General features: G+C 39.8%; 1 protein-coding gene across 1 annotated transcript in view; it reads left to right on the top strand.

Annotated features, from left to right (window-relative positions):
- Positions 1-21,260, top strand: part of EMC1 (ER membrane protein complex subunit 1) — a 67,209-nt gene that overhangs the window by 37,299 nt on the left and 8,650 nt on the right. The window contains exons 14-16 of the mRNA XM_067092879.1: positions 5,727-5,875; positions 6,323-6,526; positions 6,768-6,966. Coding sequence (XP_066948980.1) covers positions 5,727-5,875; positions 6,323-6,526; positions 6,768-6,966 — 552 coding nt within the window. The remainder of the gene's footprint in view (positions 1-5,726; positions 5,876-6,322; positions 6,527-6,767; positions 6,967-21,260) is intronic.

Here is a 21,260-nt window from a genome sequence, read left to right as displayed (position 1 = left end):
TTAGCCAAAGAGAGAGCGCCACAATCTTAGTCAGATAAGGTAGGCTTTGCTAAAGACAAGGCAATTACCTTTGCCTTATGTAGGACGAAGTACAGTTTTGGACTAGGCCCCTACCTAAACAGTATCTTTACTTACCTTGAAGTTACTAGGGCTTCAGGAACTTGAGCCCTTGAGGGTCCAGTACTGTCTGTAAGGATTGTTGGAAGTGCACTAAAAGGATTAAAACTGATGTAATGGTGGTGTGTTTAGTGACTTGGAAACCAGAGCTTCCGAAGAGTGTGAATGTAATATCCTTTTCATTAGGTCTCTGGTTAGGGAGTTTCATGCTAATTTCTATCCTTAATGGAAAGTAAGCCACTGAACATGTGACCAGTGGGTACAACTTTTAATTTGGAAATAACTTATCCTTGGATAAGATATTGAAGTCACTAAGTGGCATGGTAATCTTGTATTTGCTTTGGTTCATCTTCATGGTAAGGAGATTGAATACGATTATTTTAGAATAATAACTCCTGTGGTTTGTGCAGGGGATATTATGTCCCAAATCAATAGGTAGCTTTTTTTGGTCTACTGCTTTTTATACCTGGTTGTGGTTTTTGGGAAGCTTGGAGGTATTGAGTATTAGAAGCATTCCTGTTTGTACAGATGTACTTGTTAGTTATCCATCGTTGGCTCTGCAGGGTTTTGGCACAGTAACCTTCCCCCTCCATCTGCTGAAAGGGGCATCCTCCGAAGAGACTTCAGCTGTCTTCATGATGAGGCTCTTGTACCTGAGTGACAGTCCTCCTAAGGTGACAGTAATAGCCTATGGATTAAATTCACTGGTTAAAACAGACACTTGTTTTGTACAAAATATTTTGTTACTAAGTAGCCTTTAAAGGGGTGGCTGATTTCCACCATGTCAACCTGCTTTATCAAATGTGGGAATCAGTTATATAATAGAGGGGTAAGGTTCATTTGAAAAATATAAATACTTAGGATTTATTTTTTAAATACTTACCTCTCTATTATATAAATTGCCCTCCCTACCTCCCCACATTCAAAGTGGACAGAAGTAGACTGACTGACTACGAGTGTTTGTACCTATCGATCCCCTGGTAGGGGTTGGGGGAAGTAGATGGATAGACGACAGATGTTTATAGAAAACTGAGTGTTCAGGTTTTTTTTTTTTTTCTTCAATCTGTCGAACTACCGCTGGTGTGAAAGTAAAAGCTATATACTGTAATGGAGAGGTAAATATTTAAAAAATGAATCTTAAATTAATTATATTTTACTTACTTATTAATTTGTTACTTTATCAGTTTTTCTAATGACTAATGTCCACTTTCTGTATCTCCCATTAGTGTACAGTACCTTCTGTTACTTCTTTCAAACGAATACCACGTTCTTTGAACACTATGTTCTTTGAGTTTCAAGTTAATGGTCCTTGTGGGCTTGTTCCATATGAATAGGGTTCATCTTCTGAATAATAATAATAATATGAAGGAAATAGACCCTCTCTTAAACAGGTCTCATTGAAAAGGGTGGCTGTATTATACAAATTTATTTTATACAGGGTATTTTCCATTTTCCTTATAATTTGCTTTTCAGGCTCTGGGATGTTGGTCAGCAACTGGCCAATATTCATATTGGAAAGAGGATAGTGCGTGGAATGCAGGAAGTTTTTTATTGAAATATTCAATCAGAAATCCATGGAATCCTTCGTGGTCTGGATTCAGGTTCTCCTACTTCAGGTTGTGGTACCGTCAACATGTTTCGACCATCTTGTTGGTCACCCTCTGGACGTGGTGGAGAAAGATCTGGAGAAACAAGGCGCCTGGGTTGGTATTTATAGGGGGGTCTTGATCGGTGCTGAATTATGATTGGCTGCCTGGGCCAGGTCATCTCGGGTGGAGCTTTCTCCCCCTTGTTGATGTTCGGGGCTCGTCTTGCGTAGGAGTGGCATTGTAATGCTGGGGATGAATGAGAGAATTTTGATCCCCAGATATGGAATTTTGATTTGCTCGTTCGCTATGGGGGTTGCTTGGTGCAGGTCTCCTGGCGGCCGTGGGGAGGAGAAAGGTTTCCTGCGTAATGTGCAATGCTTCCAAGAGGCGCAGGTGGCCAGGGTCCGTAGTTCGATCAATTATTTCCATATTCATGATTATATCTTTTCTTGCAATTCTCTGGTTATGAGCATTCCTGGCATGGTTAAAGATGGCTCCTTCTCCTCTTGGAGAAATGCATGGTGGTTATACTGATGTAATAACTGAGGCATCCTCGGACGGGGCATGAGTACTGTACCGGTATACCACATTGGTTTTCTGCAAGGGCTCCTGCTGAGAGGGGGGGTGGCTGGATTGTTACGCTTCACCAGACTGCTTGTCTTTTTGCTCTTGTAATAAGTGACCAGATGAATATTCTTATTGGGGTCAACGGGGCAGATATTATCCTCGATGATGTTCTTGAGGGCTTTTTCATCTTCTTTATGTTTATATTTATGGTGAAATTGTCCTTCATAGAAGAGCTCTATGCGTTCAGGGACATTGGGGCAGCTGGGCATGTGTATGAACAGGGCGAGTGAGTGCCCCGAGTGGTATAAGCGCTCCACCATCAGCGCGTACGTCAGGAGGGCCCTCTTGCACTGCTCCTCCTGGAATGACACACACGAAGAAATGGAATGTGTAGCCCAGACCCTCGTCAACAATGGACACCCAAACTGAAATATAGAAGAGTCTATCAGTGCGAACATCGATAAATGGTACTGGCACGAACTTTGCACCGATGCCCCTGAACGCATAGAGCTCTTCTATAGAGGACGATTTCATCATAAGTATAAAGAAGATGAACGTGCCCTCAGGGACATCATCGAGGATAATATAAGCCCTGTTGACCCCAATAAGAATATTCATCTGGAGCAAAAAAACGAGCAGTCTGGCAATGCGTAATAATCTAGCTCCCCTTAGCAGGACCCCATGAAGAAAACCAACATGGTATACCGGTACTCATGCCCCGTCCGAGGATGCCTCGGTTCTTACATCGGTTTGACCACCATGCGTTTCTCCAAGAGGGAGCCATCTTTAACCATGCCAGGACTGCCCACAACCAGAGAATTGCAAGAAAAAATATAATCACGAATTTGGAAATAATTGACCGAACTACAGACCACCACTGCCTGTGCCTCTTGGAAGCATTGAACATTGGGAAGGAGAAACCAACCTTCAAAATTACGCAGGAAACCTTTCTCCTCTCCATGGCCGCCAGGAGACCTGCACCAAGTGACCCAGCACTGCAATGCCGCTCGCACGCAAGACGAGCCCTGAACATTAACATGGGAGAGAAGGCTCTGCCCGAGATGACCTGCCCCGGGCAGCCAATCATAATTCAGCAATGATCAAGAGTCCCTATAAATACTGAACCAAGTGCCTTGTTTCTCCAGATCTTTCTCAACCACGTCCAGAGGATGACCAATGAGATGGTTGAAACATGTCAAAGGTACCATGACCTGAAGTAGAAGAACCTGAATCCAGACCACGAAGGATTCCACAGATTTCTGATTATTTCAGTAAAAGACTTCCCACATTCCACACACTATCCTTTTTCCAATATGAATATTGGCCAGCTGCTGACCAACATCACTGAGCCTGAAAAGCGAATTACGTATAAGGAAAACAGAAAAGACCCTGTATGAGATAGATTTGCATAGTACAGCCATCCTTTTCAGTAATCATAATAATAATCAATAATATTGGATTATTATGTTTCATCCTGTTGAGATAAAAATTGTTTTTGAGGAGGTTTGAGTTGTGATTACTGAGCTAACTCAGGCGGGTTAGAAGACATCCATCACTCGTGTTCTTCATTCTAGATGTGGACTTATGTTATCCACTTCATTTCATCATTTTCCTAATATTAGGATCTATTAGAAATTGCACTAGAGTATTTTTTTCCTTATATTGTTAATCCTCTTCCATTCACTGAAGTTGCCCTATTAGTATCCTTCCCTTTTATACACAGGGAGGCATATATATGTGTTATAGCACTAGCTCTGATTCCTTTTTTTTAATAAAATAATCCAAAGACTGTGCCTTAGGGCAAAGAGGAGACACAAGGAATCAATGATGACTTTTGTGATCAATGACGACATTGCTGTCTGTATATGTTAAGATGTATACAAGTTTTTTGTGTGTTGTTTAACCTTTGGATAGGCCTCTCACTCAGTTAAGATTGACAAGTGCACTATCTGCGCATCAGAATTAGATGATAAAAGTAAAGCTAGCTACTGGCTTCTGATTTGTTTAGCTATTCTGTTCTCATTTCAAGTGACTATGCAAAACTCCTACTATACTCTTCAACCCATTTTTTTTTTTTTACATTTGAGAGTAACATTCTGAGAATTAGTGGTTATTTAGATAGGTTTTAGCCTTGAAATTTTTTTCAGCATTCCCTCTTAACCTGTGGAGCGCACAGTTAATCATGCAAAAAAAATATGCTTTTTACTCCTTTCATTATGCAGAAATACCACTCCCCCATTATAACTAATGAGGTTTTTAAATCAGGACAGCCCAAGCTTCTGTTTGCAACCCATGGGTTGAATAAAGTAGATTTTGCATCTTCCTGTTGACCCCTATGTTTTTTCTCTCCTTTTTTAAAATTTTTAATGCAGGCCCTGATTTGATAAGGGCTTTGTGCTGATCATTTTCTTGGTATTTATGCAGTACAGTATATCAAGTTCTTGTATATATGGAAACCAATGCAAGACTTATGTTTTGTTTCTGTTACGTTGTTTTTTTCTTTGGTGTAAGGGACACAGTACAATGCTGTATTGAAAGTAGAGCATTTCTGCAATTGTAATAATATGTTATGTAGCAAGCATAAGATGGAGAATTTGATCAGAACAGAGAATAATTTTGGAGATTAAGACATAGATATTGGTAGATTGATGCTGTGGTAGAAATGGCTGAACAGATCATCAGGAAGCATGAGAATCCATTCAAGAGACTACAATAATTATAATGTGTGTTGATGTGGTGCTGATGGACCTCATCTGTAGATATAGGAGATGGCAATAGCTGTATGGAATGAGTGTTAGGTTTGAAGCTTTTTTTATTTTCTTCACTAAAGTTTGTGCCTGATTCAAGATATGCTGGTTGAGTGTAGCTGTAATTTTTTTTTTTTCCCTGCAATGTTCCCATTTTAAGAGGAAATTCAGATTTTGGCTTGGTTTATTTGTTGGTAGAAGTACACACAATGTCAAGTGTGAATTTATACAAACATATCTACCATTTGTCGAGTGTGGATTTATACAAACATATCTACCAAAAGGTACAATGACCGGCAACTAGTGATTAGATTTTGGGAGAGAGAGGAATGTCTCATGAGGCAAAGCAACCTTTCTGGGCCATGGAATGTTTTTTAGTAGCAGTATTTTCATAGGGAGTTTATCACCTACCGTGTCCCTTATACAGAACAATTTAGACTGTACTATTGGTTTTGTGCAGCATCTGTTGAATCCCCCCCCAGTTGCTTCTCATCTACTTAATTATTGTTCATTCCTTTGGACTCTCCACCTGGGTGTTATCGTCATTAACTTGACATTGCTCCAGTTTCCACCATATACGTAAGAACAGATCCTTCAGGCCAACCCTTTGAGTGTGTGCAAATGGGAATCAATGATCTTTTTAACTAAAGTTATGATTTTCACTCTGAAAACTGTTACTTACAGCACAAACATTTGATCATTGCAGATTCTATGACCTTGTATCTGGTGGACACCGTAACTGGAGCCGTGATTGAATCTGTATCCCATAAGAAAGTGTCTGGTCCAATTCATATTGTACATTCTGAAAACTGGGTTGTCTACACACTTTTCAATGATAAATATAGGCGATTTGAGGTAAGAGTAAGTGTAGAACATAGCTAACCTTTTATATAGGAGTGTCCTGCACATTATTTTCCATGTCTTCATAGTTGATTCAGAATTTTAGAGACTATTTAGGTAATACTCTGAAATTTGTAGTTCTAATTTGATGTTTTCATGTATTACTGTAACTGGAGCCGTGATTGAATCTGTATCCCATAAGAAAGTGTCTGGTCCAATTCATATTGTACATTTTGAAAACTTGGTTGTCTACACACTTTTCAATGATAAATATAGGCAATTTGAGGTAAGAGTAAGTGTAGAACATAGCTAACCTATTATATAGGAGTGTTCTGCACATTATTTTCCCTGTCTTCATAGAAGTTGATTCAGAATTTTAGAGACTATCAATTTAGGAATAGTTATAATACTCTGAAATTTGTAGTTCTAGTTTGATGTTTTCATGTATTTATCTTAATACAGGTTACATCTTTGGAGCTGTATGAAGGGCTGTCACAAGCAAATGCTTCTGCCTTCTCATCTTTCAGTGGACATTCAACTCCACTTTTAGAACGACAAGCATACATCATGCCTCTCGGGGTCCAAGCAGCAGCACATACTACAACTGAAAAAGGAATAACAACAAAATTTATTCTCTTTGCCTTACAGTCAGGAGGTGTAGTTCAAGTATGTTATCACATAAATGCTTTATGTTTTGTTATATTGGATATGAATTACCATAACTTCATGCATGTTAAGAAAATTCTCAGCACTATCTCATTCATGAGGAAGTACCCATTATTTGTTCAGTTGCATTTTTTCCAGTAAATTTTGTCTTGGTTTCCCTGAAATAGCGAATTCTTAATGAATATTCCATGCAACAATATGTAAGATAACAAAATATATAATGTAATACTTATTTCTTCAGATGTCTAAATGGTTGTTGGATCCCCGGCGACCTGTCACTGGTGGTCCTAGAGAAGAGGGTCTGGTACCATATGTACCTGAGTTGAGATTGTTACCACAAGAAACCATCACCTATAATCATACACTCCCTCGTATCACTGGCATTTACACTGCCCCCACTGGATTAGAATCTGCATGTTTAGTTCTTGTGTATGGTTTAGGTAAGTATGAAATACCTTGGTACTTTATTTTGTTAGTCATTTTTTCCTCTACACTTGTTTACCATCCAGCAACTAGTAATTGACCTGCCTTTCCAGCTTTGTTGGCATGTCCATTCATTAAGACTCAGAAATTAAGGCTCAGACAGATTAACCTCAGACATAACTTTTGAACTGAAAGATTAAAACTTCATTTTGGACATGCTTACTCCACAAATAAAGCTGAGATGCAGAGTGAAATCAAGGTCAAGGGGTAATTTACCACCAGTAGAACCTTTTGTGATTTTTAGTGTTATTCTTCAAAATTGTAATTTGTATCATTAAGCCTCACTTTGTAGAGATCTTTCTCTTTTCTGAACTCACTGTGGTGAGAAACTTGCCCCCCATAGAATGAAGTTGACTTAACTATTAAGTATACTGTCCCTTTCTAACTTTAAATATAAAGAAGTTTTTAGTGAAACATATATAGTTTAACTGATTTGGCCCAAATTGAATTTATACTGATGGTTCCAATTCTTAACAAGCCAGTTCCTTTACCCAGTAATATATTGGATTCCTGCTCATGTAAGCAGTAAGAAAATTATGTTGATAAAGCAGCAAAAGCTTCATTTACTGTGACTATGTTAACCCTTAAACGCCGAGCCTCTATTTACAAAAACGTCTCCCGTATGCCGGTGGCGTTCGGTGAGTTAGCGCCGAAGCGGAAAAAAAGTTTTTTTCAAAAAATCACAGCACGCTTAGTTTTTAAATTAAGAGTTCATTTTTGGCTCCTTTTTTTTGTCATTGCCTGAAGTTTAGTATGCAACCATCAGAAATGAAAAAAATATCATTATCATATATAAATATTGGAATATATGACAGCGAAAAAAAAAAAAATTTATATAATTGTATACAAATCGCGCTGTAAGCACTGTGGTTAAAGCTAATGAGTTAATTTTTTTAGTTGTATTGTACACTAAATTGCAATGATTTTGGTATATAAAAATTGTAAAACGATCAAAGCAACACAGAGAAAATATCACAAAATGATGCATGAATTCGTAACATGCGGACATAAAAAAATGTTTTTTCAAAAATTCACCATAAATCGAAATATTGTGCTAGAGACTTCCCGTTTGTTGAAAAATTAAGCTAATTGATTGAATATTACTAGACTGTAAGTGTTTTAGCTTACAATTGCAGTTTTCGACCATTTCGGTTGAGTTAAAGTTGACAGAGTCGAATTTTTCTATTTATCGTGATTTTCTATTTATCGTGATTTATATGAAATATTTCAAAACTGATAAAAGCTACAACCATGAGTTATTTTCTGTTGTATTGTACATGAAATTGCGCACATTTTCATATATAAAACTTTATGTAACGACTAATAAAACGGTGCAAACATTACGACAACGAAATGAAAGAATTTCTGAGATGTTCCGCGAGTTACTACGCAGAGAGCGTAAGGAAAATGTTTTTTTTTAAAATTCACCATAAATCGAAATATTGTGCTAGAGACTTCCAGTTTATTGCAAAATGAAGGTAAACGATTGAATATTACTAGATTGTAAGAGTTTTAGCTTACAATTGTGTTTTTACCATTTCGGGTCGAGTTAAAGTTGACCAAGGTTGAAATTTTTGGCAGTTATCGTGATTTATGTGAAAATATTTCAAAACTGATAAAAGCTACAACCATGAGCTATCTTCTGTTGTATTCTACATGAAATTGCACATATTTTCATATATAAAAGTTTATGTAACGACTAATGTAAATGATGCAAACATTACGACAACATGACGAAAAGAATTTTTGAGATGTTCGCCGAGTTTACAGCAGAGGCGTAAGGAAAAAGTTTTTTTTTTCAGAAATTCACCATAAATCGAAATATTGTGCTAGAGACTTCCACTTTGTTGCAAAATGAAGGTACATGATTGAATATTACTAGAATGTAAGAGTTTTAGCTTATAATTGCGTTTTTGACCATTTCTGGTCGAGTTAAAGTTGACTGAAGCTTGAAATTTTGGCAGTTATCGTGATTCATATGAAAATATTTCAAAACTGATAAAAGCTACAACCATGAGTTATTTTCTGTTGTATTCTACATGAAATTGCGCACATTTCCATATATAAAACTTTATGTAACGACTAATATAAAATAGTGCAAACATTACGACAACGTGATTTTAAAGAATTTCTGGCGCTGACGTAAGGAAAAAGTTTTTTCAAAAATTCACCATAAATCGAAATATTGTGCTAGAGACTTCCCATTGGTTGCAAAATGAAGGTAAATGGTTGAATATTACTAGAATGTAAGAGTTTTAGCTTACAATTGCATTATTTTACCATTTCAGTCGAGTCAAAGTTGACCGAAGGTTGAAATTTTGGCAGTTATCGTGATTTATATGAAAATATTTCAAAACTGATAAAAGCTACAACCATGAGTTATTTTCTCTTGTATTGTAAATGAAATTGCGCACATTTTCATATATAAAACTTTATGTAACGGCTAATATAGAACAGTGCAAAATTACAACAAAAAATGACGAAAGAATTTCTGAAATTTTCGGCCGAGTTACGCTGCAGGTGGCGTAAGAAAAAGTTTTTTTTAAAAATTCACCATACATCGAAATATTGTGCTAGAGACTTCCAATTTGTTGCATAATGAAGGTACATGATTGAATATTACTAGAATGTAAGAGTTTTAGCTTACAATTGCGTTTTCGACCATTTCGGTCGAGTCAAAGTTGACCGAAGGTTGAAATTTTTGTAGTCGACGACGGATACGTCCACTTGGCACCCAACAGACAATTTTAGTCAACGTATGATACGTCCAGTAGGCGTTTAAGGGTTAAGTAACTGGTACAGTATACTTCTTCTTACCAGTGATTTACTATCTCTTAAGCCAGTCATCTTTAGTAAGTGGCAAGGATTGTGGAATAATGTATTAGATGTTAACAAATTAAACCAACAGTTAGATAGTGGCATTAATCTTCTAAAAAAAAATGCTACATTGAGAGCAACATGAGCCCATCTTTGAATTCATATTTGTCTGACCTAAGTGTATTTAATGAATAATCCAAATGGCCTAATCCCTGGATGCAGAACAGCTCTTACATTCAAACATATTTTTAGTGATTGTACAATTTTTAATGAACAACATATATTAGAAACAGAAATCCAAATGGCCTAATCCCTGGATGCAGAACAGCTCTTACATTCAAACATATTTTTAGTGATTGTACAATTTTTAACCAACAACATATATTAGAAACAGATCTGGAAAGAAGTTTTGTCAGATATTGTACAATTTGTAACCAACAACATATATTAGAAAAAGATCTGGAAAGAAATTTTGTCAGATTATTTGAACATTGGGGTGTATCCAATTATTAATTTTTTTAGAAGTTACAATATATTGATTAAGAACTAGTATCATCATTAAGAACAAAACCTTTGGGCCAGCCCTATGAGATAGGAGAATACAGTCAATGGTATAAAAGTTTTTTTCTGCTATTCTTCAATTTACTTGTAATTTTTTACAGTTTAAAAGTAAGTTCATCATTTTTATGGAAGTGAAAATTCAGATATCAGAATATATGTGAGGAAATGGGACCCAGTGGAAAGAAACATGATTTGAACATATCTTCCAACTTGAAACTGGAATTAAGAATGCAAAAAATGGACATGCCATCAGTGTCTTGTGAAAATTTATATTGTGATGCGTCTAAGCATCTAATGTAGTAAAGGAGTAAATGTTACTGTGTTCTTGACAAATGTGATTGTGATGTTGATTGCTTTTCACCATCATCCAAAACTTTTCTTTGTCAATTTTTTCCTTTAATTAAAATTGAAATGATTTGCTCCATTCATCTGCCCTGTGCACTTTCTGCTTGAACCCATATCAGATATAGGCCTTTATCTATTCTCCTTTTCTCCATGATATCCTGGATCTTCCTGCAGGTCTTTATCTTTCCATCCAAGTCTACTGTGTTTCTTGCCGACTGTTCCTCATCACATGTGCAAACCATCTCAGTCTTTGAGATTGCAGCCTTTTATTGAGCCTCATATTACCAGATCTCTCCTCCAATTCTCATTTGTAATATGATCTCTCTTATACATCTTGACATTCTGTGTTCATTATTTTCAATCTCTGTTTTCCTCAGCAGAGCCAGTGTTTTTGTTGCATAGAGTAGTGCAGGCCTCTGTACCTATTTTAAGTCATCACTTTCTTTGTCAGTAGGTTTTTTTTTTTTCACTTCATTTCATCCATTTTTCAGTTATTGGTTTTCTTACTGCTCTTTCAACTCCTGCTTCCTAGTCCAGTCTGTCTCCAAGGTACCAGAATTCTATACACCATCTTTTCGAAGACCTGCATAGTTATCATTATGGTCTCAGCTCCCCTCCACAATTTGCTGTTGTAATGCATTGTGTATATTGAAAATCCCTTATTTCAGTAAATTTTGTAACCCTAGCTATTTTGTGTGATACACAGTACAGAGTTCACCCCTGCATCTTGCCTAAAACCACCATATGGCCAGTTTCTTGATTGTACTTTATTCTTTTGCTTTTTTTACAATTCTTCATAGCCTTGTTATGCTTATGTTGTTTTTCAATCCCCACTTCTTTATTCCACTCTTCCACTTTTTAAACATTTCCACCATCTCTTCCTCAGATTTTGCTGGTATCACTTTTCCACATTCTTTTGTAGCTTCTTCCATTGCAGTCTTGTGATAAACAGTAAAAGGTTCAGCACTGATTCTTAATGTCACCTACATTTATCTCCAGTTCTTTTGATACACCTGCTACTATCTTCATCCTAGGTGTGGTGTTATGGTAAAGTCTTCCTGGTGCCCTGTGCCACCTTAATGCCCATTTAATTATTTGTCTTGGTACTCTTGTCAAATGTCCTTTCAAATTCCACAAGTGCTATCCATGGTGATAATAACATTAAGTTACTAAAGCCTCTTCCCCACATCTTCCACAGTACCAAAAAAAAATACTGTAGATATTTAGATAAAAAATATTTTTAACCAAATTGTTCTCGTAAGCCCACACAAATTTGGCCACATATATGGAGCGATAAATAGAAAGCAAGCCCCCAAAAGTCCCTTTTCCAAAGGAGTGACTTGACTACTTTTTTGTAGATTTTTAAAGAAACAAAATACGATGAAAATTAAATAATAATTTATAGTAACCATAAATAACTTTCAGACAGTGTTAAGATAATTTAAATTCCAAATATAGCAGATTTTTGCTAATGTTAAAGATCTTTTTAATTGGAACATAATATGGTATAATAAAGAGTTTGTTCATGACACTTACCTGACAGATATATATATAGCTGTATTCTCGAAAGGGACCGACAGAAATTCAAAAACTTACGGCACATGAGATGGGCCAGGTGGTTAGTACCCATTCCACCCGCTGGGAGGCGGTATCAGGAACCATTCCCATTTTCTATTCAGATTTTTCTCTGTCGCGGTATTGTCAACACCTGTTGTCAATACCTCCGCCCGTGGAGTTTCGTAAACTTTTCCACTGAGTATTCTGATTGTCTTTTGGATCCTTGGGATTGCTTCTCATCCTCCGGCGCCCTCTCCACTTAAGGGGTCGCGTTCTCGGTTGGACTCGTCCTTTCAAGAGGAGCCGTTGAAGAGGACGCTTCTTCTCCTCTTTCTCGTGCTTTGGAATCTTCTCCCGACTGGCTCGCGATTTGCCGCGCAGAAGAGGACCAGGACTTCTTCGGAGGAGGACGTTGCGAACGTCCCAGCCGCCCCCAAGAAGAGAGCTCTTGTCGCCCTTGGTAGAAGGAGGACATCTCCTTCCCCCCTCTTCTTCTCATAAGAGCAGCCCTTCTCCTGAGAGGGCTTCCTCTCCTTCAGCGTCTTATCCAGGATATGCAGCGGCAGTTAGCTTCCCTTCTCGCTGCTAAGGAGACGGAGCCTCGTAGGCGCCGTAAAGATTTAGCGCTGCCAGTTAAGAGATCTAAGAGGTCTCCCTCTCCTGCTCTTCGTTCGTCTCTCTCTCCTGCGGTTTCTCGTAGTCGCCCTCATCGTTCATCGAATCATCAGCTCTCCTTGCCCCGTCGTGGACGCCGCTGGTTGATCAGGGCGCTCCTCTTGCAGCTCGGCTTGCCGCTAGTAAGAGTTCGCGCCAAGACGCTCTTCTGACTCTCCTCTTGCTTCTCGCTCTCATTTTGGCGTTCGCAGGGCGCTCCCAGGGCGCTTCTCTTTATTCCCGTTCTCTGCACGCGACGCTCTTCAGGACTCGTCAAGAAGCTCTGGCGGGTCGCTCGTCAGGACTCGTCGGGGCGCTCGGCAGCTTGTGAGACAGGGCGCTTTTCAGGGCGCTTGGCTGCTTGTGAAGCAGGACGCGTCCAGGGCGCTTCTGTCTGAGTTGCTCCGGACTTTTCTGCTGCTTCTTCCCAAGAGAAGAGGTCTCTGGGCGGGTGGACCCAAAGGTCTTAGTCTCCCCTCTAGCCCGGGAAGACTCTCCTGTCGCTCCTGTCGAAGAGGGTAGACTCTCCTGTCGCTCCTGTCGAAGAGGGTGAGGTTGTCTCAGGAGTTGGACTCTGCAGAACAGGAGCAGCCCCCTCTGTCGTCTTTCTCCGACTACCGGGCTTTGGCTAGCATGCTTAAGGAACTTTTTCCAGATAAATTTCAGCCTACTGCTCCTCTTTCCCCTCCTTCGCAGTTAGCTTCCTCGAAGGTGAGGAAATCGCCTGGCTTCCTGCAAATGAAGACTTCTCTGGCTACTAGAAAAGCTCTCAAGAGAGTCAACTCTTGGATGGAAGATAGGAAGTCTCAGGAAAATCTTCCTTCGCTCTACCCCGTCCAGATTGTGCGGGAAAGCTGGAATGTGGTATGAGGAGGGAGAGAAATTGGCTCAAGAGTTCCTTCTTCCTCTCAAGGCGACTTTGCGAGCCTCGTTGATGCTTCAAGGAGGTCTCTCCTTTCTTCGGCGAAAGTGTCCTGGACTCTTTCTGAGACCGACCACCATCTGAAAGGCCTTTTCAAGTCTATGGAGGTTTTTAACTTTCTGGACTGGTGCTTGGGGGCCTTGGACTTAAGGACTCGTAGTCCAGATTCTATTTCTCTGGGAGCTGTCCAGTGTACTGTCTTGCATGGACAAGGCCGTCAGGGATGGCGCAGATGAACTGGCCGCATTTTGGTACAACCCTCCTAAAGAAGAGGGCTTTGTACTGCAATTTGCTGCCAAGTCGGTTTCTCCTGTTCAGAGGGCTGAGTTACTTTTGCCCCTCTGTCTAGCCATCTCTTCCCCAGCCAGCTTGTCAGGATCTCGCCTCCAGCCTTAAGGAGAAGGCTACTCATGATCTCCTTGCTCAGTCTTCCCAGACGTCGTAGTGTCCCTTCCACGTCATGTAAGGACTTCCCCGAAGAGACAGAAGCCCTTTCGTGGGAGATCTTCCTCCTCTAGACCCTTTTCGCGAGGAAGAGGTCTCTCCAGAGGCGGAGCCCCTTCTTCCCAAAGGGGCAAGAAGTGACTTTCTCCACCTCCAGACACCAGTAGAGCCAGGCTTCTCCTGTTTTCGGAAGCCTGGAAAGTAAGAGGGGCAGATTCCTGGTCCTCAATGTAATCAAGAAAGGTTACAGGATCCCCTTCCTCGAAAACCCCCTGTCCTCAACTCCCAGAGATCTGTAAGCCTTCTTACCGTCCGGGAGAAGCAACAGATCCTTTTAGATCTGCTGGAAGAAATGATAGAGAAGAGGGCCATAGAGCGAGTCCTGGATCTGGAGTCTCCAGGTTTTACAATCGTCTCTTCCTAGTTCCAAAACAGTCAGGGGTGGAGACCAGTCCTGGGCGTCAGCAGACTGAACAATTTTGTTGTCAAAGAAAAGTTCAAAATGGAAACGCCCCAGTCTGTTATCAATGCGCTGCGACCAGGCGATTGGATGGTCTCTCTCGACCTCCAGGACGCTTATTTTCATGCCCCCATTCATCCTCAGTCGAAAGTATTTGAGATTTGTCCTGGGGGAAGAGTGTACCAGTTCAGAGCTCTCTGTTTCGGACTGAGTACAGCTCCTATGGTGTTCACAGTCCTGATGAGGAGCGTTGCCCGGTGGCTTCATCTTGCCGGTATAAGGATCTCGCTCTATCTGGACGACTGGCTCATCCGAGCCACATCGGAACAAAGGTGTCTGGAGGACTTACATTCAACTTTGAAGCTGACAAAGTCCCTGGGACTTCTTGTGAATTTAGAGAAGTCGCATCTGATCCCCTCTCAGTCCATTCTTTATCTGGGATTCAGATGGATTCAGCGCTTTCGAGCCTTTCCATCCCAGGAACGTCAGCAGCACTGCTTAGTAAAAGTTTCAGCCTTCCTGGGGAAAGAAACATGCTCGGTGAGGGAATGGATGAGTCTGCTGGGGACCATTTCATCACTAGAGAAGTTTGTTTCCTGGGAGGTTGCATCTCAGACCCTACAGTTCTTTCTTGCGGACAACTGGAAGAACAAGGAGGACTTGGAGGAGTCTCTCAGGATCTCTCTCTCTGTCAAGGACCATCTTCGGTGGTGGCTCGATCCCTTAAAGTTGACAGAAGGGGTCTCTCTCTATCTTCAGAACCCGACCTAGTGTTGTTTTCCGACGCGTCCATGTCGGGATGGGGAGCAACACTCAGAGGGGGAGGAAGTGTCAGGCACCTGGAAAGGGGAACAGGTGTCCTGGCACATAAATCTAAAAAGAACTGGCGATTTTCTTGGCTCTTCAGTTCTTCAAGATCAAGTTGCAGGCCGGGTAATTCAAGTCAACTCAGACAACACCACGGCCTGGTGTACCTCAAGAAACAGGGAGGTACTCATTCTCGGTCCCTGTTCTTGATCGCCAAGGAGATCCTGCTGTGGGCACATTCTCGTCGGGTGACAATTCTCACTCGTTTCAGTAGCAGGGTCGAGAATGTACGCGGACCTTCTCAGTCGGCAGCATCAGCTTCTGCCAACAGAATGGACTCTGAACGCGGAAGTGTGTCAGGAACTTTGGAAGCTTTGGGGGCGTCCCCTGGTGGACATTTTTGCAACTTCAAGGACCACAAGGCTGCCCCTTTACTGCTCTCCTGTTCTCGACCGGGAGCCCTAGCAGTAGATGCCTTTCTCTGGGACTGGAAGGGTCTAGATCTGTATGCCTTTCCTCCATTCAAGATTCTGGGGAAGTCGTCAGGAAGTTTGTAGCTTCAGAAGGGACGAATGACTTTAATCGCCCCCTTTTGGCCTTCAGCGGAGTGGTTCCCAGAGGTCATGTCTCTCTTGGTGGATTTTCCAGAACGCTTCCTTTGAGAACAGATCTTCTCAAACAACCCCACTTCGAGAGGTACCACAAAAACCTTCCCGCTCTGAGTCTGACTGCATACAGACTATCGAGAAGTTGCTCAGAGCGAGAGGTTTTCTAAACCAGTGGCTAAAGGATCGCTAACGCTAGAGAGCCTCTTCCAGCGCAGTGTACCAGTCTAAGTGGGTCATTTTTAGAAGTGGTGTAAACTTAAGGGAATTTCCTCTACCACAACCTCTGTGTCCCAGATAGCGGACTTCCTTTTTCATTTGAGAAAGGATTTAAAGCTGGCAGTCCCTACCATCAAAGGCTATAGGAGTATGCTGTCAACGGTCTTTAGCATAGAGGCCTTGACTTATCGGACAATAAAGACCTTCATGATCTTCTTAGGTCTTTTGAGGCGTCTAAGGTAGCCTCCCTAAGTTACCTTCGTGGAATTTAAATGTCGTTCTAAAATTCCTGATGTCCAAGAGATTTGAACCTTTACATTCTGCTTCCTTCAAAGATGTAACCAAGAAAGCTATTTTCCTAACTGCTCTGGCGGCGGCGAAGAGAGTTAGTGAACTAAAGCGATCAGCAAGATTATAGGTTTCAGAGGCCCTGATGCTGTCTGTTCTCTGAGCCCTATGTTTCTTGCCAGAATGAAACCCCGTCTTCCCCTTGGCCCAGGTCCTTCGAAATTAAGGGCTTGATGAACATCACTGGACAACAACCTGAGAGATCCCTGTGTCCTGTCTGGGCTCTGAAATTTTATTTGCAGAGGACCCAGGATTGTAGAGGTCCTTCTAGCAATCTTTGGTGCTCGGTTAAGAGGCCTGATATACCTCTCTCGAAAAATGCCCTGGCGTTCCTTTTTTGAAGCACCATCATAGACGCCCATTCCAGTGTGCTAGGCGAGGATTTGAGAACTTTGAAGGTCAAGGCTCACGAAGTGAGAGCCATTGCCACCTCAGTGGCCTTCCAGAAAAACCAGTCTCTCAATGACATTCTGGGTGCCACTTTTTGGTGAAGCCATTCTGTCTTTGCTTCTCATTATCTCACAGAAGTGAAAACGTCCTATGAGAATTGCTGTGCGCTGGGGCCTTACGTTTCCACAAGAAATCGATCTTGGGAACAGAAAGCGACTCTCATCCTCTCCTTTAGTTTTGTTTTTGTGTGTTTTTAAATATTTTATGTGTTGTTTTTATGGTTGTTGGGTCTCCACCAGTGGTGGTCGCCCCAGTCCTTAGTTTATGTCAATCTTTCTTGACGTAACTAGGCTTGGTCAGGTGGTTGTTTAGTTTGTCGCTACCCTCACAGTAAGGTCATATGGTCTAGTCACATTGTGGTCTCGCCCGTTGACAGATCATCTAGATTTCACCAGCTTTATAGGTCTCTACCTCGCTGGAGTTCTCTAGTAAAGCAGAAGCAGACTTGGGTGACAGTAATCACGAAGTCAGCAATGCTAACAGGTAAGGAACCAAGGCGTCAATCGCCTACATATGTTTGTTTCCTAAATCCTATTCTGTCTCTTCCCACCTCCAATGGTGGGATTCAGCTATATATATCACTCATGCTGGCGAAAAAGGGGGTAAGTCCAAAATGGAACTTTCGAGAAAATTGCATTTAAAGTTTTCAAATGCATTCAATAAATCACTGATAGAAGATAGCGATCTGAGCTCTTTTACTAAATTTAAAGGATTTGAGGTATTTTTCATGCACTATGAAGACATTAATATATTCAAAGTTCTTATATACTTTTAAGGACTTACCTCTCTTTGACCATTTTGTTATCAGTACATATCACTTTTTGACCAAGACTTGCCCCTTTTTAACCACTTTGTTATCATTACATATCATACATATCCCTTTTTAACCTCATTGACCTACTTGTCACATAGCTCTTTTTAGGCTAATTAAATGCATTTTTATGATACTATAACTTTATTTTGTAAAGAAAATACCGCTGATGATAATTTTCATTTCTCAAGAGGGCCTATTTATTTATAATAAACGGTTAAATGACAAGTTAAGTTGGCATTGCATAATCATACAAAAACAAAGGAATATTTTCTCAAAAATAAAACTTTACAATTTTTCAAAGACTCATCTAGGTATAATAAACCGTTACAGAAATACAGTTTTAGTACAGTCAATTCATTGAAGAAAATTAGGTTTCCATAAAAAAATCCCAGAGACTTACCTAGGTATGATAAAATGTTGAAAAAAAATTCCCAGAGACTTATCTAGGTATAATAAAATGTTGAAAAAAATTCCCAGAGACTTATCTAGGCATAATGAAATGTCAAAAATTATATCCTCAGAGATTCATCTAGTTAAAGAAATACAACTTTAGTTAGCATTGCATAGGTGTAAAAAGCTATAAATTGCTTTATTCAACAAATTCCCTAAGTCAGGATCACAATCCTGAACATTACTCATATCTGGTAGTGCCTTATAAAATCGTGAAACATAGGATCAACCAAAGGCAATAGATCAATCAAGTCCTTCTTTTTTCTTTACTGATAGACAGTAATGAATGATATTCCTTTTGACATCTATCAAATTTGGATTATCCTGTCCTCTTCTTTTCATATCTACTTGTTCAAACGCCTCCTCGTTTGAAAGAGATCCTTTATACAACAAAATTCCAATGGGGCGCTGATACCTGAACCACTGGCACTGTGACCAGTTAAATTTGTCATTATTGCTGTTCTTTGATCTTTTTACCAGAGGGCCTTTTAAATAACTGTGCGTAATCATAAAAGTCCTCCTGAGTCATTGCATGAACCTGAAATCTTCTTCCTGCCAATCTTACCAGCTGGTACCAGTCACGTGGATGGTGGATTGCAGTGGCTCTCCTTTTCTTGAGTCTTTCAATGACAGAGTGGTGAGTCACACTCCATGTGTGAATGACCGGAAATGAGAAATTTGTGATCTATTGTCAGTATATTAGGAAATTTGGACAATGCATGCATAAACATAGCAGCCATATGGGAATTTCTATTCTGTCCGCGAAGCATCAGAATAAAAATTACGTGCTGAACATCACTGGGCAAATTCTGCAAGATATTCATTAGACAAGATGCTATTTGATTGGCACCTCTAGCAGCAATGGTTTCGTGCCACATAAAACAGTCCACTTTTTATTGACATTATTGTGAACAGTGAGATTGTATGTCCACAACAAGCGCTTATAAAAAGCTACGGGAAGACTGTAAGTATGGAGTGGGGAGACACTGTTGTAAGTCAAATGTGTATGTTGCAAATGAGGGATTTTCTTAAAGCTAACTTTGTATCATCTCTTTTTTACGACTATAGGCATTTTCAGCTCTTAACAGATGACTTTCTTTTTCGGCTTGTGAGACGTTCTTTCTCTTCAGGGTATTGGTGATATCTAATTGCATCTTTAACACATCGCAAGTATGACATGTGTCTATTTTAGGCTGTTTGAAACTCAAGTTATGACAATGAAATCTTTTCTCATATGTAAAGCGTGTTACTGAGGACTCTGGGTAGCGTTCTTTAAACAACGAATACATTTTTGCTAATGTAAGTGTTGATGACAAATACTTTTGGAGGAGTGTGCCCTAGAATAATGACTCTCGTATGCTGGAAATGATTTGATATGATCATCAATTTTAGAAAGTTCCTCTTCTTTTCTGACGTGGATTTGGAGTTGTTCCTCTCCTATCCCCTCGGCTCACTCCAGAGGCAGTTTTGGTTTCACCAAACACCCTCAAAAAGCATTTTTGACAAATAGGATGTCTTTTCATTTGAATTTCTAAGGCATGCTCATAGGTTACATCTCGACTCCTAATGTTTTTTCGCCTCCATCTCTTGGCGGGTGCGTAATGGGTTCTTTGGTGTAATAAGAGTTGTGAGGTAGTTTCTTCTTGAATCTACTGAGCCCAAATTCCAATATTCAATGAATAATATTTGCAGATCTTCATCATTGAAAACGTTCGACATTTCAATCTACATTGCTTTGGTGGACTTTGTTTTCTAGCGGAAACTAATTTACCTGACGCAGTCGATCGTATCGATTTACCGGTCTGTCGACACTCTTTCTCTCTCGTGCTCTTCTTGAGTACCTTTTTCATTGGAGTTTGGCAAGGTTGTTCATCTTTGATTTTCAGCTTCTTGACTGCCTCTTCCTCTCTTGGATGTTCTGCTTCTTGATTGCCCTTAAGTCTAATCTCATGCTTACTGTTATTTTCACGAGAAATTGTGGACGAAGACGATACACTGCAGGTTTCATCAGTAACTTCAAAATTTGGATCTTTTACACTATCATCATCATCATAGAAATTATCAGGCGTCTCATCATAATCTGTTATAAAAAGTATTCAGACTGTGTTAATATGAACAATAACTTGAACATTATACTTGATTTTAAAATTAATTTTATATTTTTGTTTTGTTATACTGAACAACCGTGCTCCTGCCATCCACACAATTACATTGAAAAATCATGAAAAATGACAAATGACAACATACATTGCAAAAATATAATTTCTACAAAGTTCGTGGTTTGTCAGTACCTATAAAATAGTGAAAAACTCATTTTTAACTAAAAATCTAACCATTTCTCTGACAAACGATTGTGATTTTCAAATTCTATGAGCAAAAGTACATAGAAAATTCTAGTTACAATGAAATTTAGTGTCGACCACCAAACACTAAAAGATCCGTTCATATAAAAAAATTTGGCTCTTCACAATACAGCTGCCGTGAAGGCAGAAGCTCATTTTGTAAGGTGAATTTTAAGCCTAACTAAAATTGTTAGGCTCATAAACAAAGTTCCTACTATTGTTTACCACTGGTTAATAAACAAAGTTGATGCTATTTATACAAAATCTAAGAAATGACATATGCCTTTTGTCTGAATAATGAACATCTCAAACCACAAACACTAACAACAAATATGACGTGTTACCATATCCTACTTTCATGTGAACAAGTCATAAAACAATCAAAAAGTACAGTAGGCTATCCTTCAGGTTTGTGATGTAGCCATCGTCGAACAAATAGATTGTATTACATCTATA

This window comes from Macrobrachium rosenbergii, chromosome 49 (assembly GCF_040412425.1).
Source record: "Macrobrachium rosenbergii isolate ZJJX-2024 chromosome 49, ASM4041242v1, whole genome shotgun sequence".
Classification (NCBI taxonomy): Eukaryota; Metazoa; Arthropoda; class Malacostraca; order Decapoda; family Palaemonidae; genus Macrobrachium; species Macrobrachium rosenbergii.
This window is presented reverse-complemented; position numbering and strand designations above follow the sequence as displayed.